The sequence below is a fragment of the Puma concolor genome, chromosome B1 (assembly GCF_028749965.1).
Source record: "Puma concolor isolate L17-30 chromosome B1, mPumCon1.1.hap2, whole genome shotgun sequence".
NCBI classification, from domain to species: domain Eukaryota; kingdom Metazoa; phylum Chordata; class Mammalia; order Carnivora; family Felidae; genus Puma; species Puma concolor.
In genome coordinates, this window is record NC_141670.1 from 15,636,729 (window position 1) to 15,664,541 (window position 27,813).

The 27,813-nt window shown below is 42.3% G+C and overlaps 2 protein-coding genes and 1 long non-coding RNA gene across 15 annotated transcripts in view; 2 read left to right on the forward strand and 1 right to left on the reverse strand.

Moving 5' to 3' along the window:
* LOC147581476 (uncharacterized) overlaps nt 1-5,316 on the forward strand; it is a 56,512-nt gene extending 51,196 nt beyond the window's left edge. The window contains exon 3 of the long non-coding RNA XR_015249952.1: nt 5,212-5,316. This is a non-coding gene — a long non-coding RNA (uncharacterized LOC147581476). The remainder of the gene's footprint in view (nt 1-5,211) is intronic.
* On the reverse strand, nt 672-24,434 carry CASP3 (caspase 3). Of its 7 annotated transcripts, none has more exons than XM_086703191.1 (8): nt 24,322-24,399; nt 21,608-21,794; nt 10,914-10,978; nt 8,445-8,572; nt 5,267-5,395; nt 4,770-4,945; nt 3,883-4,003; nt 672-2,464 (listed from the first exon to the last, which is right to left on the reverse strand). In XM_086703191.1, the coding sequence occupies exons 3-8, from the start codon at nt 10,964-10,966 to the stop codon at nt 2,235-2,237; spliced, it is 837 nt and encodes a 278-aa protein (XP_086559317.1). In that variant the 5' UTR covers nt 10,967-10,978; nt 21,608-21,794; nt 24,322-24,399; the 3' UTR covers nt 672-2,234. The 7 variants fall into 7 exon arrangements, with proteins under 7 accessions (XP_086559317.1, XP_086559318.1, XP_025788896.1 ...); XM_086703192.1 differs by having other exon boundaries at nt 8,445-8,569; nt 24,322-24,398; XM_025933111.2 differs by lacking the exon at nt 21,608-21,794 and having other exon boundaries at nt 8,445-8,569; nt 24,322-24,434.
* Nucleotides 24,435-24,567: 133 nt separating this feature from the next.
* The window catches only part of PRIMPOL (primase and DNA directed polymerase), a 58,500-nt gene continuing 55,254 nt past the window's right edge, over nt 24,568-27,813 (forward strand). For 2 of the 7 annotated variants that reach the window (XM_086703179.1, XM_086703183.1), the window contains exons 1-2: nt 24,574-24,845; nt 25,656-25,732. The gene's annotated coding sequence lies outside the window, so the exon portion shown is untranslated. Of the gene's footprint in view, nt 24,846-24,968; nt 25,105-25,655; nt 25,733-27,813 lie in introns of all 7 variants that reach the window. The other 5 variants (XM_086703182.1, XM_086703181.1, XM_086703185.1 and 2 more) reach the window with 5 other exon arrangements.

Here is a 27,813-nt window from a genome sequence, read left to right on the forward strand (position 1 = left end):
TTTAAATCCTCTATTTCTTGGAAATAGGAATCCCCTATTCCCAGTTAGGATAATTTAATTTAGTTTTCTGACTTATAGTGTAATATGTGTATTACAGAAATACTGGAAGAAATTTAAAACTGCATGTTTGCCCTTTCTTTCTTTTCTTTTCTTTTCTTTCTTTCTTTCTTTTTTTTTTTTTTTCAGTTTGTTTGAGACAGAGAGAAAGCACTAGCAGGGGAGAGGCAGAGAGAGAGGGAGAGAGGAAGAGAAACCCAAACAGGTTCCACACTGCCAGTGCACAGCCCAACGTAAGGCTCAAGGGGCTTAAATTCACAAGCTGTGAGATCATGACCTGAGCCGAAGTCCGACACTTAACTGACTGAGCCACCCAGGTGCCGCCATTTTGTTTTGTTTTTTAATTTAAGTTTATTTATTTGTGTGAGATAGAGAGAGAGAGAAAGAGAGAGAGAGAGAGAGAGAGAGGAGGGGAAGAGAGAGAATTCCAAGCAGGCTCTGCCCTGTCAGCACAGAGCCAGACACGATCCCACCACCGTGGGGTCACAACCTGAGCTGAAAGCAAGGGTCGGACGCCCAACCAACTGAGCCACCCAGGCGCTCCTTGGTTAAAAATGTTTTTAACTACAGTCAGTAGCACATCAGAAACGACAACAAAAACTTGACCATGTTGGTAATTTTAAGTTAAAATTTATGTTTTGAAATAAAAAATCGTAACAAAAGTTTACAGAACAGTCACACAGATACCATTGCATGCTTCATTTATCCAAAAAGTTCCATAGTCAAAACAAAGAGCTGTCAATTATAAATGTGAGTTCCTTTCTTTGAGCAAGAGATAGTTTATGTGCAACGTGAGACGGAAAAACCAGGGAGACCTGGTGACGCGGCAGCGGCCCAGGGCCTGCCCGAGCGCCCCTTCCCCTGCACCAGGGGAGGGGAGACTGGCTGCCGTCTCAGGTTCTGTGTGCGGTGGGCCTTTCATTTCAGAGAACAGGACATGATTATAACCGGACCATTTCCTGTGTAGACTTCAACAGAAAATAGCTTGCTTAAAAACCGTACTACAAAGCGTGCTATGCTTTCGGCTGTGACGCTCACCTTCTTTGGAAAATTTCCAATTCGGACGTTTCTGCTTTGGTTTGCTTTCTTGGAGATTCATCCTCCACACGCACCAGTCCATACGAAACAACTAACTGGCGGTGGTTTTTCTGAAGCTGGTCTGTGGCCCCGTCTCCATCACATCACACGGGCTGTGCCCGCCGTGTCTCTGCTCAGGTCAAACCATCTCCTAGTTATGGAGCACCCAGCTGATGGATTTATTGCTTCTTCGTTGCATGACACTGTTTACTGTGCCCGGTGTGTTTTATTATATTCCTGTAGAATTTCGTCAATTCGCGCTGCTATCAGCACGATCCACAGTTTGAGGTTTTTACGTAACTGCTCTTCAGGTGCTCTCCTGGTGAGAGCTCAGCGGATGGGCCCGGGCGCAGACATCAGGACCGCGATGCTGGTGGATGAACTCTCTCTGGCACTTCGCACTTCTGACCCTGTCTCCCTCCACTGACGCCGCATCTAGCCTCACAAGAATCAACGGAATTTGCGCACACTGCCTCTCTAGCAAAACACTCAGTTTCTTTTTCAATAGTAAACGTGACTTTTTGCCGCAGAAGACCTGCTCAGGACCAACATCACAAAACCATGCACTCAGACAAATGATCTAAAAGTACAGGGGCCTTATCTCCAAATACCGATTCTAAAATCAAGGTAGGTCTTTAAGACTTTGACCGTGTCCATGGGTCCCCACAATTCTAGGACACCTTATTCCACATCAGTAGGTCTATGGTGTGACAAAAACGAGAGTGCATACTCTTAAATGACAGCATACCAGGATCACTGAACTTCCTAACTACAATGTTTAACGTTTTCCGTATTTACTTAAGAATTCATAGCATGGCATCACTAAAACTTGCTAATTATGAGAGCAGTTAATTTACAAACATTTCCCCTCACAATGATTGTGCCACTATTCACTTTTATTTATCCCTAATTAAGTTTGATTTCAACTACCTGAATCTGAGTTTGAGGTAGCCTCATAATTCTGCTGCTATGAAAGTGCCATGTTCCAAAATACCACTTGAAGTATTAGATTAGATCTAAATGAGAGAGGAAAACAAAGCAGTTAAACCTTTTCCTCCCTTGGCATACAAACTAAAAAAAAAAAAAAAAATCATCCATCTTTAGTGATAAAAATATAGTTCTTTTGTGAGCATAGACACAATACAGGGAATCTGTTTCTTTCCATGAAAAGCAGAGTCAAGAGAAAAGGACTCAAATTCTAGAGCTACCTTTCGGTTAACCCGAGTAAGAATGTGCATGAACTCAAGCTTGTGAGCATACAGTTTGAGCATCGAGCAAAGTGACTGGATGAACCAGGATCCATCCTTGGAATTTCGCCAGGAGTAGTAACCTACAAGGCAAAATGTAACCAAAATGCCGTGAGTGTCTGATGTTATAAATTCCCACATAATCGTCAAGGAGAAAACAAGCATACACTTCCTCAAGCAGGGCCAGCCCTAAAAAAGAAAAGAAATGGCGCCTGTGGTGTCCGGGGAAATGACACTAGAGGGGACAAAAGTGTGCTGTGTATATACCCCTGCTCGTGGCGAGGAAACGAAGAGTTGTGAACTACCTTCCCCGCTGAATTATGGGAAGCTCTCTTCTCTGGGTCCCCCTTCCCGCAGGGAGGGTAGAGGGTAATGTGCAGAAGGTACAGAGGCAAACGTGTGAGAAGCACCACTGGGGTAGCACAGTGTTGCAGTCAGATTATTGACTCATCCAAGACAGAAGCTGCTCGTGTCTGCACACACATTCGAGTGTCCTAAATGCGTCTACGAGGCATCTGAATGAAGTATGATAAAGACATTAGAGAGTATTCAAAAACTCCAAAAAAGAGTAAAAATATTTATTGTACTTTTTTCAGATTAACTCTTGGATCGACTGCTTCTAATTTAGAAGCACTTTACCTGGAAAGATGTCCTGAGGTCAAAAAGAAATCATACTGAGCGTATTTAAAAATGTAACATCGTTTAAAAATGTAACATTGTTTAAAAATGCATCTGTCCTCAGCGGCGCCTGGGGGGCTCAGTCGGTTAAGCGTCCGACTTCGGCTCAGGTCATGATCTCACACTGTGAGTCCGAGCCCTGCGTTGGGTTCTGTGTTGACAGCTCAGAGCCCGGAGCCTGCTTTGGATTCTGTGTCTCCCCCTCTCTCTGCCCCTCTTCAACTCACACTCTGTCTCTCAAAAATGAATAAACGTTAAAAAAAAAAAAAAAATTAAAAAAAAAATGCATCTGTCCTCCATTTCCAAACTTTGTGACACCCTGAGTTAGTCGCATAATAAATAAATCACACAATCAATACTTATTTATATGCTGATGGGTTTAACACAAACCACATTTCTTTTCCCTTGTCATATACTATTAAGGTTTATCTTTTTTATCTCCCATCTCCCAAAGAATTCCTGGAAAACATACCTCTCTCCTATTCCAAGAAGTGGAGGAAGCTCTCACAATCACAATACCTGTGACAAAATGGTACATATTGTGTTCTGCTACTAAATCACGATAGTGCTATTCTGCATTACCCTATAGCCTCCTATCTGGCATTAAGTTCATGAATGGCACTGTCCAAGTATGCTTCCTTCTATCAGCAGATTTTCCAGCCAGACTTCACACTGAAGACAACCTTCAGACACTTCTCTGTAGCTAAAGTTACCTGAAATACAGCCCCGCTGGCTGTTCATGAATATCAAAATCCTGACAGCCTTTGGAACAGTTTCTTTGTGTTTAAGATCTCCAGGTAACATTCATTGTTTGTACCCTTACCAGGGGCTGTGGAATACGCATATAAGAAGTCGGCTTCCACTGGTATTTTCTGACAGGCGATGTCATCCTCGGTACCACTGTCAGTCTCAATGCCGCAGTCGAGTTCCGTGCCTCGGCAGGCCTAGAGGTTAGAGAATAAACATTTACTAAAAAACTGTTATGTGTGGGGCACCTGGCTGGCTCAGTCAGTTAAGGGTCCAATTTTGATTTTGGCTCAGGTCATGATCTCACTCTTTGTGAGTTTGAGCCCCATGTTGGGCTCGGTGCTAACAGCATGGAGCTTGCTTGGGACTCTCTCTCTCTGCCCCTCTCCCGCTCATGCCCACTCTCACTCACTCTCTCTCAAAATAAATAAACAATAAAAATAAAACACCATGTGTGTATACACATAACTGTGATTTCTTTTTTAACTTTTTTTGTAACATTTATTTTATTTTTGAGAGAGAGAGAGAGAGAGAGAGAAAGAGACAGAGTGCAAGCAGGGGAAGGGCAGAGAGAGGGAGACACAGGATCTGAAGCAAGCTCCAGGCTGTAAACTGTCAGCCTAGAGCCTGATGTACGGCTCGAACTCACAAACTGAAATCATGACCTGAGCTGAAGTTGGCGCTCACGTGACTGAGCCACCCAGGTACCCCTACACACATAACTGATTCCTAAGAAATGTAAAGGCTGTGTAAAAATGGATGTTAACTATGAAGAATATTTTTGATAAAAGTCTAAAATGAACATTTATTCTAGATCTCGTAAGTGGTAGTTTAAATGAATAAAAAAGTTAACATTAGTTCAGTAGCTTCTGGGAGAAAAAAATAATCCATTGGCTAATCCACAAACGAGTAACTTAATCCCTGATTAATCCTCCGTCACCAGGTTATTCAGTGAAAGATTACCTGAATAATGAAGAGTTTGGGTTTGCCGGTTAGACTTCTACAATAATCCCCTCTGAAGAAACCTGTTAATTTTTTCAGGTCAACAGGTCCGTTTGTTCCATAAATGATTCCTTCATCACCGTGGCTTAGAAGCACGCAAATAAAACTGCTCCTTTTGCTATGATCTTCTCTAGAAACTGGAAAAACGTTTATAAGTAAGGAAAATAAGCAAAGAAAACCCAACACAACTTCACTCACTCATCTCCTAGGAGACCGCACAGGGGAAAGATGAAGGACTTGAAGACGGAACTGAGAGGTCACTGAAGCCCCACCTGTGCCAGACAGCACAGCTCAGACCATTTCGGGGGGGGGGGGCACGACTACTCTTATGTCATTTATATACAATGTAGGCTTATAAACAGTATGACGCCACCATTCTTATGCTTTATGGTTGTAATTACAGCTACCATCATATAAAGTTGGACCGTGAAGGCGGGTCACTCTTCATTATTTCTTACCACTGTCCAGCAACGCCACAATTTGTTCGCGTGTAAGATCGTTTTTATTCCTGACTTCGTATTTCAAGTTTGTGAATGTTTCTCGGAGGTTCGCCGCATCCACATCTGTACCAGACCGAGATGGCATTCCTGGAAAACAGAAAGGATTACTTAAATTGCATTAAAAAGAAAAAAAGAGTAATGGCTCTGTATGAATTATTCAGCGCAATAAATTCTTCTTTTCAGCTGTTAAGAAAATTCAGTTACTCTGATTGTTGGTAACACTAAGTCTCTTTAGTTTCTTGGCATATAAGACACTTCATAATACAAGCTGTATCAGTGTTATGGTCATAAGGAGATCTTTCACAGCTGTTTAGTAAAAAACACAACTGAAATGCTTAATGGGAGAACTTTGGTTAAATAAATTAGGATTCATTTATATAATGGAATACTGTGTTGCCATTTCTGTAGACAAAATTTTACCATGGGAAATGGTCATTGTATAAAAAAAACCCTATAAAACAATATAGGATACTACTTTTGTTTAGGAAAAATATGATATACACACACACACACACACACACACACACACACACACACACACACACACACATATATATAACCATATACACATCTCATACACTCAGAGGAACTGGATTTTTTTAAGTTCCCAGCAATTTTAAGATGTTACTACTTTAATAATATTTTTTCAGAAAAAAAAACCCACAAACCTACTACCACATTAATATTTTTCACCAGGCATCCTGCTAGGAGTAATTTCCTCCAACCCTTTCCAGACACCACAAGATCATGATTATGACCAGCTTCTTTTGTACAGACGTGGGACAGGAGCACAGAGAGGTTCAGGTACTTGTTGAAAGTGACAAAGCTCGCGTTAGGCCTGTACCTGGGGGTCCTGGGCTTTCATCACTCCTTTACAGTACCCTCCACATCAATGTGCAGATTGATTGCACAGTGCACCCAGATTTAAAAATACTAAAATGTTGGGGAGGACACACCTTAGAAATGAGTAAGTTATTAACATGTATGAATAGAAAAAAAAAGACTCAATGTCTGTACCTCCAAAATATTGTTGTTAGAGTATCTCTGTGTAGTGTGACTATGAGTGATTTTAATGGTTTTTCTTTTGTTAATCTGTAGTTTCTGAAATTTCTATTATGGCCATATGTAATTTTTTATAAAATTAAAATAAGCCTAGCAAAGTTTTGACTCTGGAGAGGCTGAGGGTACCATGCAGCTATGTGACAAGGTGAGTGAATTCTGGTCCTAGGTTGTGAGCCATTTAAAAATTTTTTAAATGTTTATTTATTTTTGAGAGAGAGAGAGCGTGACAGAGCATGAGCAGGGGAGGGGTGGGGCAGAGAGAGAGAGAGAGAGAGAGAGAGAGAGAGGGAGACACAGAATCCGAAGCAGGCTTCAGGCTCTGAGCTGTCAACACAGAGTCCAACACGGGGCTCAAACCCACAAACCATGAGAGCAGGACCTAAACCAAGAGTCAGACACTCAACTGACTGAGCCACCCAGGCACCCCTGTGAGCTATTTAATAGTAGAACCGGAAGTATGATACTGTCAAGAGATCACTGCAAGGCCCTGACCTTCAAATTTCAAAGCAGAAAAAGAGCTCACTCTAATGCTCTAAAGTCTGCTCTAAAGCCAGACTACTGGTTTGTTGTTTGTTCTTATGGTTGTTAAAGAACATATTCAACAATGTAAAATCCTGCCGGAAGTGGGCATCATAACTGGCAATGTTGAGACAGAATGTCCGATGATTCAAGGCGGCATCTCAACTTACAGCCGAAAGCAATACAAATGCTGCCATTCAGATTTAGACACCCATCCCCATTCACCGTGTCCTCATTCTTCATAACTAATCTAACACCAAGGCCCACTTATCTTTCCAGTGCCACCTGGCTTCTTTTGGCCATTTTCACCACCACTCTGGTAGACAGCTTCCTAAATTAGATCTGCTGCTTCTAATTTCTTTAGTTAAAAATCAATTCTAATGTGATCGATATGCCAATTCAAAGAATGATCACAGCATCAATTTAAAAAAGAAGAAGTGGAAAAATAGCCCATTCAGATCATAAATTATACAAATGGAGCAAATGGAATACTATATGATCATTAAAAGAAAAAAATCTGAAGATTATATAGGAACACGAAAAATGTTTATATTACGTTAAGAGGAATAAGGATACAATACTGCTTGCATATTATGAATACAATTAAGCTTTAAGAGAAACGGTCAGGAGAAAATATCAAGTAATCCATCAAGATATTAATTAGCTTTTTAGGATTGTAGGGGATTTTATTTTTTATATTCTCTAAAAATAAAGTCTGCAACGTATTAGTAGATTCAAGTGGCACTCAGCATAGAGGCTGGGAAGGAGATTTGGTGATCAGGCCATGGTGAATCTAAGAGAACAGTTTCAGTGGAGAGGTAGTGGAGGAAACAGATTCAAGAGGGATGGAAAGAAGTGAAACCAGCAAGCTTGAAGTACATGTTTTCAAAATTTAGAGGAGACAAAAATGAGATCAAAGCTTAAGAGGAAGCAGGGTAAAAGAAAGGTCTCTTTCAAATGGGGCTCTGTCATTTTTGTAGGGGGAAAGGAAAAAGTCAACAGAGCAAGTGAAGATACAAACAGGTGAAGGAGTCCAGGAGGTGGATTGAGAGCTCAGGCTGGGGGCGTGGTCGGGCACACCACGGCCAAGTCCCAGCTCTGCTATTAAATTATCTGTGTGACTCTGTGCAAGAATTTCAACCTTTCAGCACCTAACCGTGGTTGCTTTTCCGGGTTGTTATGCAAATTAAACAAGAGAATACCTACCAGGTGCCCTGTACGATTCCTGGAATGAAAAAATACTACTACCTATTATTTGTTGAATCCTTCCATTAGCCTTAAAGAGGGAACAGGGGGATAAAGAAACGAGGGCAGAAAAGCCAACACACAGATAGGAGGCCTGCTATAGGAAGAGGGAGAGATTATGACGGTGGATAGAGAAGATGGAGAGTTCATAATGTATTGCAGGACATGAAGGGTCCCGCTCCATCCTTACTTTGTGGTTATTCTGTGTTATCGTTTACTAACTAATAGCATCGGTTCTATTTTTAAAATTATACCAAATGTAAATAGTACAATATTTGAAAAGGGCTAAAAATTGGGTTGTGATACATACCGGTACTTTCATGAAAGTTCTTATTATTAATTATTATACATAAACCCATTTCAGGGTAATCCATTTTGTAACTGTTGTCCATGTATATTCCAGAGTCCATTGATTTGCTTCCATGGAAGATCTTTCTGCTCGGAAATCAAAACAGTTTACAAAGATAGAAAGGCCAATGCTGCTGTTCACATCAGTACAACTTTTATAACACAGACGAACAGTTCACATTTGTTGGGTGAATGTTAGGCTGTGTGCTGCGGGCCTTTCCTGATTTAAATTTCACAAGAAACCATTTTACGGATGAGGAAGTGACTGTTGTGAGGCTAATGTGCAGATGGTTATGCAGATAACGTGTCAGGACCGAGGCCAAGAGCACCTGTTGGACTTCAGAGTCCAGGCTTTTAATCTCCACATTTGGTTTTCCTCTAAATTGTATAGAATTTCATCACATACATTTTATGCTTTAAACATTTTAAATTTCTTGTAATGTTGTGAGATATTTTACCTTTCAAGGTAAGAGCAACGTCTTAAAAATTACCCTGAAATGCTAGGAAAGCAACAAAATGCATATATGACTTGAAGCACAATATTTACCACAATTCCTAAATTGTTCCTTAATGCCATGAGTTAAACAAATTAATAGTTAATACAGAAAATCACTGTTGTAAATAACTGGAAAATACTTGTCTGAAAGTCGCTAAACCTCTGTTAATCCTAGATCAGGGTCAATAAACTTTTATTTTTTTCCAAAAGGGCCAAATATCAAGTATTTGAGGCCTGCAGGTCATACAGTGTTTTTTGTAGCTCCTCCGTTCTGCTGGTGAACATAGCCCAGGACAATATGTAAGTCAAAGTGTGTGGCTACATTCCAATAATACTTGACCAAAATAGACTGGAAGCCCAAACCCTGATCTAGCCCAAGAATCAGTAAATACCAGGTCTAGGAACAGCCAAACTTCAATACCTAAAGTGCATGTACTCATGCCTTTAACCGGGGAGTATTTCATTACATGCAATTACATGCAATTCTAAAAACATTGTTGGAAAAAGATGAAAATAGTACATGAAAGCAGTCAAGGTCAGAAAGGAACTATTATATTTAGCTAGAGGTGAAGATCCCCACATTTTACAGGTGAGAAAATCAACACTCTGAAAGCAGACTGACTTGTTGGAGACCATATAGATAATGGATCCCAGAACAGTAATTCTCCACCTCTTGCTGCCTCCTAGGAGGCAGTAGGATAGCCAGGCTGGGGGAGCTGGGGGAGCTGGGGTGGGGGGGAGGGGGCTGCCTGATAAAGAGCAGAGACTCAAAAAACCAAGGGACGTGAGGATAACTTAGCACAGGACAAAAACGACCTAAATCTGTTTTGGGCTCCCATGCAATTTGCTACTAAATTATATTCTAGGGGCACCTGGGTGGCTCAGTTGGTTAAGCGTCCTGACTTCGGCTCAGGTCATGATCTCACAGTTCATGAGTTGAGCCCCGCGTTGGGCTCTGTGCTGACAGCTCAGAGCCTGGAGCCTGCTTCGGATTCTGTGGCTCCCTCTTTCTCTGCCCCTCCCCTGCTAATGTTCTCTGTCTCTCAAAAATGAATAAAAACGGTAAAAAAATTATATTCTATATGATATGAAAAGGTAGGAAGATGCATGTATCATTTAAAAAGGTTTTTAAAAAAATCCCCAAACCCTCTAAAAGGAGAGTGCATTTCAAAAGTTTAGTTTCTAGGAAATCTCCTTAGTGAAACAGATACCACTAAATCTTTATTGGTAACCTGTTAATAGTTCTATAATACTCTTATTTAGTACTAAAACTACTACTTCCCTGGGTGGTCCAAAATAGTAATATCAGGTCTCAGAAAGAAATTTTAGAATTCAAAGTTCTCCAAGAGATTGCAAATGGATAATGACATGAATTAAATTAATGGTGTTTTGAGTTTTATCTGTTTTCTTTCTCCAACATCTGGTTATGGGAAACATTAATATGTAAAATATTGCAAAAAGGAAGACAGAAAAACAAAGGGTACAAGATCATCTAAAACCAGGCAATTCTTCCCTAGACTCGGAATCGTCATTTCATTTTAGTCTTGTCACTCAGAGATAAACACGACGCCAAAAATCTCCCCCAAACACAGAAGCTCTCATCCTGCAGAAGGATTTAGGGAAGCACAGAACCATCCAGATTTGCAAGTTCTGCCCTTCCTGTCGCATCCCGCTTCCAGGTTGGGGGTCTCTGACTGTGGGTCAGGCACTGTACCTCGTCTTTCCCCCCATCCTCCCCATAGTTTCGTGAAAGTTTGATTTTAACAAGATTCAGGGAGGCTAAGTAGACATGTGGAGCCACACAGCTGCTGAGGTAAGGAGCTGGCTGGGTGTCTCTGGTTTGAAAGGCCTTTCTGTTTCCTTGCTTCTCAAAGTTCGCTGTATCACATACACGTGCCTTTCTCTGATTATAAAGATAGTATTAGAAATACTCACGTTTCGGAATTTTTAATGGATTTTGCATCCACTGAGTTTTCACTGTTCTCCATGGGTACTTCTAACTAGAATATAAAGATAGGAAGTAATCAAAATCTGTCCTTATATGATCACTGCCTCCTCTTAATTATTCCAATGATGGTTTCTCCAAATTAATGCTTTATATGGACATTTTCACATTAGCGTTACCCCCCTCCCCAGCTTCACCTCCTCTGTTAAATGTTTCTGTGAGTCAAACCTGAAAACAATGATCCCTTCTAAAAGTATGTGTAACGGAGCCCATTTCTTGGTCTCTTTCTTTCTTTTTTAAGCGAGCTATGAAGTCCACACAGTATACAGGGAAGAAGCATGCGGCTTGATCAATTTTTACATTTGTACACTCCCACCTGACCAAGGTACCAGCTGCAACTTATTGCAACAGAGCAGGTCATTCATGGAGAAGAACTCAGTTTTCTAACTCAACACCATCAACACAAAACCCAGAAAGTCCCCATCACAACGGTATACCTCACATCATACTATTCTACGATGCTTTAGATTCTTGAGAGATACAGCACCAAGAAGTCCCAAACCTCCATATAATCTTTATTCTGAAACTGGGCTTGAGAATCCCGACTTCTCGTTTAGGGTGGTGGGGTGGATGGCCTGGGAAACCAGGAAGTAAGAACTGAAGTTTCTGCTTTCATGCTTCCATCAGACAATTCTAGCCTACCTTATGCAGTGCGCAAGTCCTTAACAATCAAAGCACTTATTATACAGCAGACACTTGTGCTGGGCATGTGACCTTTTCTCTTCCTGACACTCCTACAAGTCAGGAAACTCCACTTTTAGCGATTAAATGACTTGGTCCACAGTCACAGAGCTAAGTGACTGAGGCCCCTTCCTTCCCACTCTGCTCTGAGGCCTCTGAGGAAGCCAGGTCCTTACTACTTGTCTTCTGGAGTTCTCCCATGTCTTCTCTAGCCTTCCAGAAGTAAAGGTACTTCCCATGGCAATCTGCCTCCTTAAATAAAGAAGAGAGAAAAAACAGGGCCAAAATTTCTCAACTTTCTCCAGCCTCTAGAAGCCCTGGCTATCTCAGAAATTCTAACCAAGGTACAATTTTAACCTAACTCGTATGCTAAAATCAGGAATCTTAAAAGAATATACCAGCCCATCAATAGGACCTACTGAACCACAGAGCTTATATAGAAAGCCCTAGCCTCCCTTCCCACTTTTAAAAAATTGTGATAAAACATACATAAATTTACCATCTTAACTATTTTAAGTGTATAATTCAGTGACATTACGTATAGTTACATTATTGCATAACCATCACACCATCCATCTCTAGAACCTACTTTTTCATCTTCCCAAACTGAAAATCCCTACCAAAGCCCGCCCCTTTCAAGGCCTCCTAAGAGCTAAGGAGACTTCTTTTGTTCTCCAAAGTTAAGTTCCTTCCTGCCTTCTCCCTAAATATTATATGCCCCTGTGGTGGGGAAAGATGGAGACAAGAATATGGAGGAAAGGAAGTGTCACCATTTCAATTCAACCACAGAGGAGGGTAGCATTTCACCTTCTCTCAAAGCCAGTCTTTACTTTGCATTTCTAACAAAGACTTTTTGCTTTTCTACCATCTTGTTTCCTGCAGGCTTTCTACGAAATCACGGGAGGATAGTGATGAACCCTCTTTCAGTAAGTAAGCAAATATTTAGTGAGCACATGCTTTGTGCTAGGTACCATTGTAAGTACTAGGACAGAGTAGAAGACAAGGCAAAGTTCTTACCTTCAAGAAAGTTTCATCCTAGAAAGGAAGAATAGTTACAGATTGATGGTAAGATTTCTGACACTAATTGGAGCTCTGAAGAAAATAAAATAGGGTAAAGTACTAGAGAGACAGGGCGTATGAGCTACTTTAGCTAAGGTGGTTGGAGAAGCCATCTCCGAAGTGACATTTACATCGAGATCCAAATGACATTGAGGCTATCCTTGCCAGAGAAGGACCCCGAGTACAATGTCTCTGAAAAAGTTTGGTGTATTCGTGGTACACAAAGAAGACTAATTTCACTTAGTGCACGGTCAAGGGAGGGGAAGAGAGGGGAGGGAAGGGAAGAGAAATGGAGTAGGAAAGGTGAGATCACATGGGGCCCTCAGGAGCTGAGAGCAGCTTGGGTTTTATTCTGGTTGCAAGGAGAAACCATTGGTGTGTTTTTAAGCAGAGGAGGGAAGGAATGCTTTCAAAAGATCACTGTCACTGCTGAGTGGAGAATTAACTGCAGAAGACTGGAGCACAAACACATAGGCCAATGGAAAGCCTTAAAGAATAGTTCTAAAAAGGGATGATGATGGCTTAGACTAGAGTTGAACAGTGGATGTAGGCAATTAAGAGTCTGGAATCGGAGAGATCAGTGCTGGAGATACACTGGGGCACTCTGGTATTTAGAGCGCCAGTAGGAGACTAAGGTGACTGCAGCAGGGGGAGTATCAGAGGAATGTCTGGAAAAATTGTCTAACACTTGGAAATGGGCAAAAGAAATTACTGTATATCATTTCAGTGTGGTGCTGGCCATTGTCAAGAGGAATCTTGACTTTATAGGGTGTCTTTTGACTGACCTTGTACTGTGTAGGTTATTTTACAACTCTGTAGGAAGAGAAGTCATGGAAAATGGATGGTCATGCAAATGATTCTTGTCTATAGCAACAAAAATGAACGTGTCTTTTATTTTTTTTATTTTTTATTTTTTTCAACGTTTATTTATTTTTGGGACAGAGAGAGACAGAGCATGAACGGGGGGAGGGGCAGAGAGAGAGGGAGACACAGAATCGGAAACAGGCTCCAGGCTCTGAGCCATCAGCCCAGAGCCTGATGCGGGGCTCGAACTCCCGGACCGCGAGATCGTGACCTGGCTGAAGTCGGACGCTTAACCGACTGCGCCACCCAGGCGCCCCATGAACGTGTCTTTTAATGATGCAGTTGGTTTTGAACCTGTAGAAAAGAGGACCCTTTCAAATGATGTATTACCGCCCTATAGGATATTAACCAGTTTTGCTTCTATTAGCAAATTCATTTCATTATACCTAATTGTCTATGTTTGTTCTTCCAATTCTCCTTTGAACTGGTCTTAATATCTTACTGGTTCTATTATTAATTAAAATATCTGGTGCACCTGGGTGGCTTAGTCGGTTAAGCATCTGACTCTTGATTTTGGCTCAGGTCATAATCTCACAGTCATGGAATCGATTCCTGCATCTGGGCCTCCTTCGGATTCTCTCTCTTTTCTCTTTCTGCATCTCTCCAAATTGCACGTGTACGCTCTCTCTCTCTCTCTCAAAATAAATAAACATTTAAAAAATGCTTTAAAATATCTGACACATTTATTTTGCATTTACCCAACAGCGACATTTTATACTTTTCAAAAATCATAGTTTAAAAGGATCCATGTTGCCGCAGAGGGTTAGGGAGAAAATGGGAGAACGAAAATGAGTAAAGATAACAAAAGTGAGTAAACAGTTTTGCAGTGAAGGGGGAAGGAGAAATGGGATAGTAGCTGGAGGGGGACAAGGGGGCAGAGATTTCTTAAGTTGTTCGGTTTTAAAGATAGGTTATAGAAGGCATGCTTTCATGTTGGTGAGACTGATCTGTGTAAAGTGAGAAATTAATAGGGCAAGAGGAGAGAAAGTTCCTGAAGGGATGAAAGGGTTTGTGGATGTAGCTCACATGTGGGGAGGTGTCAGTCTCAGCTAAGAACAGGAGAGGGTTCATCTGCCATGATGGGAAGGAGGACACCCCGTGTAAAGAGATGGTGAGTGTGATAGAGGGAGGATTAGCTACTTCCCTGGGATTGCTCCTATTTCCTCTATATTTAGATCAGCCATGAGACAAGAATCCCAAAATGTCCTAGCTGTATTTTTGTGCGGACTTACCATGTATTTGAACCAAGTCATACCTAAAACCAATCACGCACAATATGAGGAGAGGTGTGTGAGACAGGCATTCTCATACACTACTGGAAGGGACGTCAACTGGGATCATCTCTTGAGAACATCTTGATATGTCCTCCCCCCCCCCCTCAATAAATGCTTTGAAGTTTGGCCTGGTAAAATCATACTTCTAAGAATGCAGCCTAAAAAAATAGCCCCAGGGGTTGGTGGGGGTGGGGAGGGAAGGATACGCATTTTTCAACAAAATATTGAGCATATCGAGAACTGAGAATAGTTAAGTTGTGGTATATCCATACACTGGCTAATAGAGCTATAAAACTTAAAACAATGTTTTTTTTTTTTTTTTAATTTTGGAGAGAAAGTGCACACGGGAGAGGGGCAAGGGAGAGAAAGACTCTTAAGCAGGCTACACTCAGCCCTGGTATAAAAGTTTTTTAAACAACTTAACAAGGGGCACGTGGGTGGCTCAGGTCATTACTCGCAGTCATGGGATCAAGCCCTGCATCAGGCTCTGCACTGAGTGTGGAGCCTGCTTGGGATTTTCTCTCCCATTCTCTCTACCTGTCTCTCCCCAGCCCTCTCTTAATCAAAATATATAAACAGTACAAAAAAGTACTTATCAATTATATATCAAATGCTTATAATGTAAGGCTAAGTAGATATAGGTTACAGGGGTGCCTGGGTGGCTCAGTTGGTTGAGTGTCCAACAGTGGCTCAGGTTGTGATCTCACAGTGGAGTTCGAGACTTGCATCGGGCTTGCTGCTGTCAGCACAGGGCCCGCTTAGGATCCTCTGTCCCTCCCTCTCTCTCTCTCTCTGTCTCTGTCTCTCTCTCTCTGCCCCTCCGCCACTCATGCTTTCTCTCTCAAAAATAAATAAAACATTAAAAATATGCTTTTAAAGCTGTATAAAATAATCTCCATCAAAGCAAACACAAGAAAAAGACTCAAAGTAATTATCTAGCATCTTTACATATTAACCTGTTAACTGTGGCTATCTCTGGGGGATGGGATTATTGGCAACTTATTCATTCCTTAAAATTTTATTTTCTATTTTTTCTATGATATCTGTATTGTTTAAAAAATTTTTTTTAAATTATTTTATTTATTTTTGAAAGAGACAGACCATAAGTGGGGGAGGGGCAGAGAGAGAGAGAGAGAGAGAGAGAGAGAGAGAGAGAGAGAATCCAAAGCAGGCTTCAGGCTCTGAGCTGTCAGTACAGAGCCTGATGTAGGGCTTGAACCCACGAACCATGAGATCATGACCTGAGCCAAAGTTGGATGCTTAACCGACTGAGCCACTCAGGGGCCCCTGTAATGTTTGTTTGTTTATTTATTTATTTATTTATTTATTTATTTATTTATATTAATTTATCTTGTAAATCTTTGTTTAACTTAAATTTTAGTTAATTAACATACAGTGCAATATTGGTTTCAGGAGTAGAATTCAGTGATTCATCACTTTTTAAAAAATTTTTTTTTTAATGTTTATTTATTTTTGAGACAGAGGGAGACAGAGCATGAACAGGGGAGGGGCAGAGAGAGAGGGAGACACAGAATCTGAAACAGGCTCCAGGCTCTGAGCTGTCAGCACAGAGCCCGACACAGGGCTCGAACTCACGGACCGTGAGATCATGACCTGAGCCGAAGTCAGACGCTTAACTGATCAAGCCACCCAGGCGCCCCAGTGATTCATCACTTACATACAACACCCAGTGCTCATCACAGCAAGTGCCCTTTTTTTTTTTTAAATGGTGTATGTTTACTTTATTTTATTTTTTAAATTTACTTCCAAGTTAGTTATAATACAGTGCAACAGTGATTTCAGGGGTAGATTCCTTAATGCCCCTTACCCATTTAGCCCATCCCCCCTCCCACAACCCCTCTAGCAACCCTCTGTTTGTTCTCCATATTTATGAGTCTCTTATGTTTTGTCCCCCTCCTTGTTTTTATATTACTTTTGCTTCCCTTCCCTTATGTTCATCTGTTTTGTCCCTTAAAGCCCTCATATGAGTGAAGTCATATGATTTTTGTCTTTCTCTGACTGACTAATTTCGTTTAGTATAATACCCTCCAGTTCCATCCACATAGTTGCAAATGGCAAGATTTCATTCTTTTTGACTGCCGAGTCATACTCCATTGTGTATATATACATCTTCTTTATCCATTCATCCATCGATGGACATTTGGGCTCTTTCCATACTTTGGCTATTGTCAATAGTGCTGCTATAAACATTAGGGTGCACATGCCCCTTCGAAACAGCACACCTGTATCCCTTGGATAAATACCCAGTAGTGCAATTACTGGGTCAGAGGGTAGTTCTATTTTTAATTTTTTGAGGACCCTCCTTACTTGTTTCCAGAGTGGCTGCACCAGCTTGCGTTCCCACCATTGGCGCAAAAGAGATCCTCTTTCTCTGTATCTTCGCCAACATCTGTTGTTGCCTGAGTTATTTTTGTGTATGGTGTAAGAAAGTGTTCCGGGTTCATTTTTCTGCATGTCGCTGTCCAGTTTTCCCATCACCACTTGGTGAGGAGACTGCCTTTATTCCACTGGATATTCTTATCTACTTTGTCAAAGATTCGTTGGCCATACGTTTGTGGGTCCATTTCTGGGTTCTCTATTCTGTTCCATTGATCTGAGTGTCTGTTTTTGTGCCATGTATTATTTTTAAAGTTAGAAAACAGTAACAAAGATCATTTCTACTATGAAAGTAGCAATCCTTCCTTAACTGCTCTGTGCCATGTTCTAGTCTCCCTCTTTTTCTTTCTCTTTCTCTTTCACACATTGAAAAAAAAATGTATCAGGTACAGGAAACCTCAAATGTCCTTGAACCCTAAATCTAGAGACCAAATTGCCCCATGCAGGCCAATTCTAAGTGGGCAGACTTGAACTCAAAATAACTATCCGTCCATAATTTTTTGCTAAAAAACAAAGTTGTGGTTAATTTGATGAATTGAGAGAACAGTTACAGAGTGGCTAACAATTCTGAAAACATAGGCAAATATATAATAATTTATTGTTGTATTACAATCCATACGAAAATAGTATTATATATGTTTCAAGACTTTATGGCCAGCCTGTAGTAAATCTGGACTGAAACACAGTGGGAAAGAAGACTTAATAAAAATAGAAATTTCTTGGGGCGCCTGGGTGGCTCAGTCGGTAGAGCATCTGACTTTAGCTCAGGTCATGATCTCACACTCTGTGAGTTCAAGCCCCGTGTTGGGCTCTGTGCGGACAGCTCAGAGCCTGGAGGCCGCTTCAGATTCTGTGTCTCCCTCTCTCTCTGCCCTTCCCCTGCTCATGCTCTGTCTCTCTCTGTCTCAAAAATAAATAAAAACATTAAAAAAAAGAAAAAAGAAATTTCTTAAGCTGAACCCTGAGCTCCTGCCAGTGTCCTTTCTGGCCCCCAGGGTTTGTCTCAAATTGGCCCTGTGAATGGGTTTTCCAAATGTACAGTATGTGCTCAGGAACCCCTAAATGCTGGTAGGTTCCCGCATGGGACTGAAGTCCTTAAGAGATCCTGTCAAACACTTTGGCCAACAGTGCAGTGATTCTTAGACTGAAATACTAATTTCTAACAACCTTTTTGTCTTTTGCCAACAATAAGCTGTGGAATGAAACTATTCTTTCCTTATAGAAAGTTTTAATTTAAATAGTGACCAGCTTTCCAGAGTTTTAAAATATTTGGCTTCTTGGTTCATATCAGTGTTAAGATTTAATTTAAATAATAGGAGACTTTTATGTAGTTACTTCCTTTTCACTGAACTTTCTTTTTAATTTAACTTAATGTTTTTGGAGAGCAAGAGTACGCAGGTGCGGGAGAGGGGCAGAGGGTGAGAGAGAATCCCAAGCAGGCTCTACACCCAGTGCGGAGCCTGATGTGAAACTTGATCACCACCCTGGGATCATGACCTGAGCCGAAATCGAGTCAGATGCTCAACCGAGCCACCCGGGTGCCTCTACTGAACTTTCTCCGACCAAATCATTCTTAAAAGTTACAGTTTCATACAGATCAAGCTTAATACAAATAATTGTAATTTATTAATATCTGATATTAGGCATGAGATGTACGATCTTGTTGCAGTAAAGGCAGTTGGTGGCTGAAAGGAAAAATATGAATTCTTTAGAGTAGGATTATAGTATTTGATAAGGATTTCTCAGGAAAAAATACTGTAACATGCTTCATGGCTTTTGTTACCAGAATCTGAATACTATACATTGTGACAGTATCAGTTGACCTTCATATAGTATCATAAATTTATATAATGGTAAATAAAATCCTCTCTGCCTCAGATTCGTGCACATTTGTTCTCTCCTTGTCACCATCTGCTTTTTCCACGTGAAAGTAGCAAATCCACACTCTTGGGATCAGCGCTGTGATTCTCACAGAACTTACTAATGTGTCACATTTAGCATTACCTCACCTCCATTAGCTAATGCTTGGCTGAATATAAATTATTCTGAGGATGGTGATCTCATCTTGAAGGAAAAAAAATGATCCCTCAAGGGAAACATCTAATGCTCTAAATGATAACAGAAGTCTATGTTCTTAGAACATTTTCATTTGACAAAACGTAAGTGGGAAGATAAGAAGGATTTAAAAAATATATCTCAGTGCAGCAATGAACTTAATACTAATTGTTTCTGCTGTACTGATGTATGTTATTTTTTTCCACCAATTCAGGATGCTGCTGCTCACAAAGTAGAGTTCTGAATATATATTAGGTCCTAGAGAAAATTTAAGTGGACCAATTGGCATTAGATGGCAACTTGAATGTGGGTCTTAGGGTCACTTCTCAAGTTCCTCGACTCTTTTAGCATTTGCCACTGAAGATACAAACAGATCTTCAAGTTTAAAAACAGGTTTTCAGTATAAATTTGCTGTCACTCTGAAACAGATATTTAAACATTTCACACTGTGTTTTCCTAAACAAGTGAAGAGTTGTAATGTTTTCCTATTTATATTGTGGTTAGCCAACTAAAGGGACCATCATGTATTGCAATAATACAGTAAAGCAGAGAAAGTCATCTACAGTTAAGGTGCAGAATGGAAATTAATTTCTAAAATTGCAATTTCTATATGAAGTTATGAAGTGTTATGTAAAAGCCCACAAAACTCTGTTATTAAAAATGAATAGTTTGAAAGTGTGTCTACAGCAGAGATTTCCGAATAAGATTTTATTTTATTTTTTTTTTTTAATTTTTTTTTTTCAACGTTTATTTATTTTTGGGACAGAGAGAGACAGAGCATGAACGGGGGAGGGGCAGAGAGAGAGGGAGACACAGAATCGGAAACAGGCTCCAGGCTCTGAGCCTGACGCGGGGCTCGAACTCACGGACCGCGAGATCGTGACCTGGCTGAAGTCGGACGCTTAACCGACTGCGCCACCCAGGCGCCCCCCGAATAAGATTTTAAAATAGTATAAACAGTTTGCTAGATTCCTACTCAGCTAACCTGTCCCCCATCAGTAGGTTGTTCCTGGGGGCTACCCTACAAGGAAACTGAGGTAAGGGATAAAGCCTGGTCTCAAAGGGTTTGAAATCTCAAAATGAGACATCAGAATGAATACTGCTCACTTATGAATCAACTCCATGAATCTATCTAAAAAAAACAAAACAAAACAACACACTGTATTTCTGATTAGTTCTTCCAATGATGGTCTGAGACGTTAAGATCCCCATTTTACAGTTCAGCTGACTGAGGCTCAGAGCAGTTAAGTAACTTAAGTGGCAGAGCCAGGACTCCCACTCTTCTACGTGACTTACTACCCTATAGGACACTATTCATAATTTTAAGACAGGAAACTAAAATCCATAACCTAGAAGCTCTAATTAAGAAGCAGCAAAGAGCATAAATAACATGACAGAAACTGATAGCAGAGACACAGAAATAGTATAAAGTGCACTTACTCTAATTAATGAAGAAAATAAGGATGACAGTTATGGTGTTTCTGATGCCACTGGGTAATTTACTTCTAAAAGTCACATAACTGCTTTCATGTTAAGCTTTCAGTATGTTATTAAGACATATTTTCTGTATGCCTCTAAAGTAAAGGTGAAGCCTTCCCATTAGGACTTCTGGGAAGACTATGCTTTTGCCAAAAACTTGAAAAACATCAGGGTTGTATTTATAACCGATTACAGAGGACAAAGTCTGAAAAGGAGTCATGTATCCAAATTTAGTAAGTGAAACAGAAAAACGTACTTTTCAAATAGTTTGAATAAGAAAAGACTTCAGCTCTAATGTACTGGGGGTTTTATGGAAACTGTTTCCCATCTAGTCTCTGAGTTTCTTTGGGGAATTGTAAGACTCACTGAATGGGATGTTGTCATTGGACCGAGGAGTCAATCTTTTAATATTTATTTTGTAATTGAGGTGAAAACCCACTGAGCAGCAAGTAGAATTAAATACAGAGTAAACTAGACTAAGTTCAGTGGTGCCATAGAATCAAATGAAACCATTCTTTCCTTTCTTCTGGAAGGGCCACAGGCCCAGGAAGACAGGCTGGAATTGCTCCCCCCCATTCAAAGCCAAATTGTGTATAAAATAAATGTAGAATGAAGGATCCTGAATGCCTTTCATAAAAATTACAGCTAACCTACAAGACTTTCTCCTGCCCACTCAGAACCACTCCTCTCTACACGCAGATTCGTGTTTACAATCACCTGACTTAAAAAATCCTCCCAGGGAGAGAAGGTTTGAAACTGGGAAAAGTCAGAGTGAGCAGTATTTACTCATTTGTCATTTGTGCTATAATAATTACCTGAACAACTGCGTGCAGAGTACTGCAGTCAACCTGAGTGGATGCAGTGACGGCAGAGCCATGGGTCCCATCCCTGTGTGGGACTCGCCTGTACCCCCCGGGGAATTCAGAGGTGCCTCCACAAGCCAGATGCCAGACAGTGCTCAGTAGGGATCACCTAACTTTATCTTACTCGAACTCAGAATCTCTATAAGCAATTTGCAGGCAAAACCAAAATAGGCAGAGAAATAACATTACATAGTTAGAAAGCACCGTCAACAGACATCCATTTCATCCTTACAACTACCCTATGAGGTGTGTATATAATTTATGCCTAATCTACGAAAGAGCTAGTAAGCGATGCCCTTGGGACTTGGCCTCGGGTCTTCTGACAACAGAGTGCCTATTCCCCTCCATTACATTTATATTTACTAAATGTGTACAGAACATTATCTAACAGTTGAAGAATTCCCACATCTTTTTGGGGGCCCAAACACCAGTGCTTCCTACCTTTGAGGCAGAGTTTAAAGATCTAATACCAGGCACCAAAACTGTTCTGAAAGCATACGTGAAAGGAAAGACTGCTTTTTAGCATTGAAGGAGGATGAAGCTGTAGGTTGTGTTAAATTAGGTTTGAAAGCAAACAGTAAAGAAATATTATAAATGTCTATATCAGACAACACGTTAGTCTCTTAAAATGGCAGGAAGAAAGGCCTTTTTTTTTTTTTTTAAGGAGAGCAAAAGCAAATCTGATTTAAATAGGTACCATGTTTCATTTCCTTTGTATTGTGAGGTTTTATCACCACACTTTAATAAATTGTTCTTTTATTAAAACACATTCTAACTTTCAAAGCCTTCTTTTGCAAAAAAGCAAAGCAAAACCAAAGCTCAAACATCAGGTGTGATAGAGATGATTTAAGTTTGGAGATCATGTGACTCTAACACATTCAAAGTGGCTGAGCACATTTTGATACAGGCTGGTCTAATCACTTTGCTCAGCACCTGTTACTATCTTGCATATTCACGTTGTTACAGCGTCTCCATATTTCAGTTCTGCAGTTCCTTTGTAATCCACATCTTTTAATTATAATTTGCCAAGTAATCCTAAAATAGGTTTACTTTTTCTAAATAGGGCTTAATTATTTAAAAAAAAACATAATACTGTAGTCTGGGCATTAACATGTGCCAGGCCCTAGACATGGGGAAAGACAATAAGGAACAACAAGATAAACACAGTACTTCATGGAATTTGCTTACTAACTAGTAGGGGAGATAAACTAGCAATTGCAAAGGATATGCCATTTCCTTCTTAGGAAATGCAGGATGCAAAAGGAACACATGATGAGAAGACTTAAACCTTGAAGTACTTAATGAGAACAGAAACCTAAGTAGAAGTTCCACAAGGAAATGTGATGTAAAGAAGGGAGAGAGCGAATGCAGAGTGTTCCAGGCAGAGAATAGGTATTAAGATCAGCCTGGCTGTGCAGATAGTGAAATGGTGCTATAATGAAAGATAAGGCAGGGGAGGAGACCAAGGACCCAACCCGTGCTTGGCTCTGTTAGCCTCGTTAAGGCACTGGGTTTGTCCTATGGGCAAAGGATAAGCCTTCTGGAATTCTATTTTGTAAAGATCACTCAGCCTGTGCTGTGAAGAATGGACTAGAAAGGGGGAAGGGGTCTGGAAGTACGGAGACCAATGAGGCTGTTGTAGCCACGTGAGAGCCTGGGGTGGCTCTCAGGAATACAGAGAAGCGGACAGATGTGGCGGATATTCAGGAGGAGGTCCAGAGGCTTGATGGCTAACTGAGGAAAGAACACGGCGCGGTAGCTGAGAAGGCTGGTTCCTGGTTTCTGGGCTTGGATGCCCTTTAGTGAGTACAGGGAGAGAGGAAGCTTCTGCACGGCTTGAGAACAGACCACTCAAATCAAGAGTGACAAGTGTGAGAAGGGCGCAATTTTCAGCATGGCCTGAGGGGGTTTCAAAGCAGCTCCTAGGGGACTTTGGCAATGGATATTTAACCACAGGGAAGAGCTGCAAGGACTTATGGAAGCCCTCAGGTCTGAAAAGGAATTGGAATTCAATGCTTGAAGTTACGTCTCTGGAAAACTGAGTCACACAGTCTACCGGAGAAAATCTAGGCCCGAGACGGAACAGGCAGCAAAGACCAACCGGTCGGCCAGTAACGGGAGGATCGGCCCCGAGGGCCGCGCCTCTCGGCACCACCAAGCCCGCCTTCGGCCCCCCAGGGGCACGGTTTCTGGGCGCCGAGCGTCCGCTCCTCTCTTCCCGATCCAAATCTTAGCCCAAGGCCGCCCAACCTTCCCAGGCATCCCGCTGCCTTCGGCTCTCGGCTCCTCTTCCTACTGCCGGGTTCGGCGCCCCCTCCCCCCACTCGTCCCCAGGCCCGGGGTCTAGTCTCCTGCAATCCGGCTTCGATGCTCCGGCCCGGCCTGTCCATTCTCCCGTCCTCCGGGCTCGGCCCCTCCAGCCAGATCTCCGCTCCTCGGCCCGGTCTCCCCCACCCCTGCTCGGCTCTGTCGCCAAGCGGGCTTCGGTGCACGGTCTCACACCCATGTGGTGCCATAACAAAGGATCCGCCGCACAGACCCTGCCCATCTCTTCCACTCCCCCCCGGAGCAGCTGCAGGCCCGGCGGGCGCCGGGCTTTGGAGGATGGAGGGAGCGGGCCTAGGGCTGACGGGGCCGCGGCAGGAAGGGGCGATGGCAGCACTCACCGCACACACAGTCTCCACACAACGGCCACCGACTTGCTCCTCTCCGCACAGGCTCCGTTTCTCTAGCCCTCCGCCAGCTGCCCATTAAGGGTGAGTTCCAGAGCAGGCTCCGCCCCCGCTAGCCCCGCCCCGGGCCCGCCCCCTCGGCTCAGCCCGTCTCAGCGCTGACACGTCCCTCCAACCCCGGCACGCTCTCGTCCCCACCGCCCCAGGCCCCTTTCTCATAGGCCTGGTGCTCTCCTTTCTCCGGCCCCTCCGCACCTATGCCGCTCTCTCATTGGCCCGGCGCCCTCCTGCCGGCACGCCCCCTCACGCTCTGGCCTGGCCCTCGCGCGGGGTTTGAAGACGGACCCCGCCTGCTGCTGCGGGCCCACGGGTTTCCGCCGGTGGCGCGGGTTTCTTTCTGAAAGTAAAAGGACGGAGACGTGAAGGCCTCACGAGGCCCAAGGAGCAGAGAGAAGGGAGTCAAAGGCGGGCCCCGTCAGACCTCCGGGAGGAAAGGGAGCAGGCCGCGACCCGCGCTGGTAAATCTGTACTTCGCTTTTCTTAGCTCACCGCCCCCCCCCCCCCCCCCACTTTCTCTAAATCCGAATCCTTCCCTGCTCTACTGATTTCCCCACCCGTTTTCGTTCACAATCTCCGTTCAGACCCTCATGCAAACAACATATCGTTTTCGCAGGAGAATATATCAACACAATTGAGCACGAAATTCACCAAATTTCAAGAGCTTCATGATATCCACGTTAAGAACTAGCCTGCTCCCCAACATTTTTGCCCATTCAGGTATAAATCCGGGGGCTGCGGTTTGTACATAAATATGCATCGTCTTGTATATATGGCACCCCTTTGTTGAGTGCTTAGTACATTTTCGCAGTGCGCTCATTGTATCCTCTCTACAACTCCAAGAGGTAGGAATTCCAATTACAGTCGCTACAGGTGTTGAAGACAGTTAAATCATTTGCTCTTGCTAAAAGAGTTACCGGGGTTAAACTCAGATCCTTTCTTTATCCTTCCCAAATTGAGAGAGGACCAGTGTTTGGCAGTCCTTTCTCTGCTGCAGTGCAACTGAAGAATACGACCCCCTCCAAATCCTACCGGTGGTCCAGCTCCTACTTCTAAGGAAGGAACTGGTACTGTTAATCAGTCCTGTTACCCTGAGATGCCCACGCCCCTTCCTGTGCCCAGGCATTTCTTACCAAAATGATGCTTGAGTTAAAGCAACAGCAGATTTTGTTTTCCTGTAAATTATGCTAATTTGTCTAGTGAAACTTTAATTATAGTAGAACAGTTGGCTAGAGGAAATGTCTTCTGAGTCCAGTAATTTGTTTTGACAGAGTTGTTTCAGAGGTGGCAGAATTTGATCTGGGCCTTGAAGAGGAAGAATTTGGGAAAAGCAAGTGAGGCATTCCAGGTGAGAGGAATCTGCGCCAGAGGGTGCTTGTAATTGGCCAGGGACAGGAAGTGGTCCTTATGCATTTGGTGGTAAGAAATAAAATGATTAAGTGATTCTAGAGACTGTAAAGCAGTTTAGAATCTGGTCCAGATTCTGGAGAGAGTTTGGACTTCTTGAGGTGAATCGAAGTGTGAACTGAGTGATGCTCTGAACCATTAATGAATGGCCCTATGGAAAGTTCTGAATCTGGTTTTAAAGGTGATTAGTCTGGCAGAGTTAGGCTGTTTGGATGGATGATCCACTGGGGGTGGTAGAAAGGGGAAGCTGGAGAAGAATAATATGTCACTGTATGTTTTGTTATCCCTTACCAGAAATTTTTGGGAAATTTGATTTTTTTTTTTTTTAATGTTTATGTTTGAGACAGAAAGACAGAGTGTGAGCGGGCTTGGGTAGAGAGAGAGGGAGACACAGAATCCAAAACAGGCTCCAGGCTCTGAGCTATCAGCATGGAGCCCAACGTAGGGCTGGAATGCACCGACTCGAGATCATGACCTGAACCGAAGTCTGATGCTTAATCGACTGAGCCAACCAGGTGCCCTTAGGGAAATTTTAATATGACTTACTTTTGTTTAAGCATAGAGAGGCAAAGTGACCAGAGTGGGGGGTGGGGAGAAGATTCAATTAGTGTAGTTAATTTCTTCAGATGTTACTCATCTGGGATATAATCTTCTATAACAATATTACTGTAAATGAATTTTAATCTCATACTTGATCATGAATATTCTAGTAGCGGGAGAAGTAGTATAAATGTGTTCCAGGAGGCCAGCAAGGGGATTTTATTAAGAAAATATTGCCAAATACCAGAACATTAACACTGGAACTGGAACATACATGCCAGGAAACACTGGAACTGGAACATACATGCCAGGAAACACAAAATACTGGTGAATCTGTTCTCAGGACACCGGGAGAAGCTGACTTGTGATTAGACAAAAGAAGAAAGAAGCTAGAGGCGCACCAGGGAGAACCATGGCAAGGCTTTAGCTCTCCCTAGAGGCCGGGAATCTGTATTCCAGCTGCTCCTGGGACTCCAGCCACCAAGTGTGCTAGCTGGGCAAGTCTGGGCATAAACCAGGGCTATTGAGGTTGGCTGCCTATGTCCTTTCTCTGCCTCCTTTCCTCTGCCTCTTCTTCCACTACGGTTCCTCAAAAATGACTCAGCCAGACTTTTTTCTAGCCTGACCACCTTTAGTTGTAAAATCAGTATCGAACATGGTTAATTGCAATGTTAAGAAAAAAGCATTGTGGGACGTGGCGCCTGGGTGGCTTAGTCAGTTAAGCGGCTGACCTTGGCTCAGGTCATGATCTCGCAGTCCATGAGTTCGAGCCCCACATCCTGCTCTGTTCTGACAGCTCAGAGCCTGGAGCCTGCTTTGGATTCTGTGTCTCCCTCTCTGTCTCTGCTCCTCCCCTGCTCATGCTCTTTCTCTCTCTCAGAAATAAATAAACATTAAAAAAAAATTAAATAGCACTGTCGGGGGTGCCTGGCTGGCTGACTCCGTTGGTAGAGCTTGTGACTCTTGATCCTGAGGTCATGAGTTCAAGCCCCACATCGGGCATAGAGCTTATTTTAAAAAAAGAAGAGGAGGAGAAAGAAGAAAGAACATTGCGGCACAGTGTGAAGAAATAAATAATAGAGCTCTTAAGCCTAGTATTTTAAAATACAGCAAATATTTTTCTTTGGAACTTGGAAACTGTTACCAAAAATAGTTATGGTCCTGTGTGAAAAGAGGTTTTTGCTGCACAATTATGTAAAAGACCACAATCCTTCCCCACCAGGAATTAAAGGCATTTCGAGGGGCACTTGGGTGGCTCAGTGGGTTAAGTGTCCAACTTCAGCCTAGGTCATGATCTTGCTGTTTTGGAGTTTGAACCCCGCACGGGCTCTATGCTGACAGCTCAGAGGCTGGACCCTGTTTCAGATTCTGTGTCTCCCTCTCTCTCTCTGCCCCTTCCCCACTCATGCTCTGTCTCTCTCAAAAATAAACATTAAAAAAAAAAGCATTTCAAGATTGGTGACCTGATGAGGAAAATGATAG

Coding starts and splice junctions, on each gene's coding strand:
- CASP3 (XM_086703187.1), bottom strand. CDS start 11,903: ATGGGAAGTACCTTTACTTCTGGAAGGCTAGAGAAGACATGGGAGAAC. Junction 8,573..10,913: donor TCCATTAAAAATTCCGAAAC/GTGAGTATTTCT, acceptor TTGATTTCCGAG/CAGAAAGATCTTCCATGGAA. Junction 4,946..5,266: donor TGTGGCGTTGCTGGACAGTG/GTAAGAAATAAT, acceptor ACGTTTTTCCAG/TTTCTAGAGAAGATCATAGC.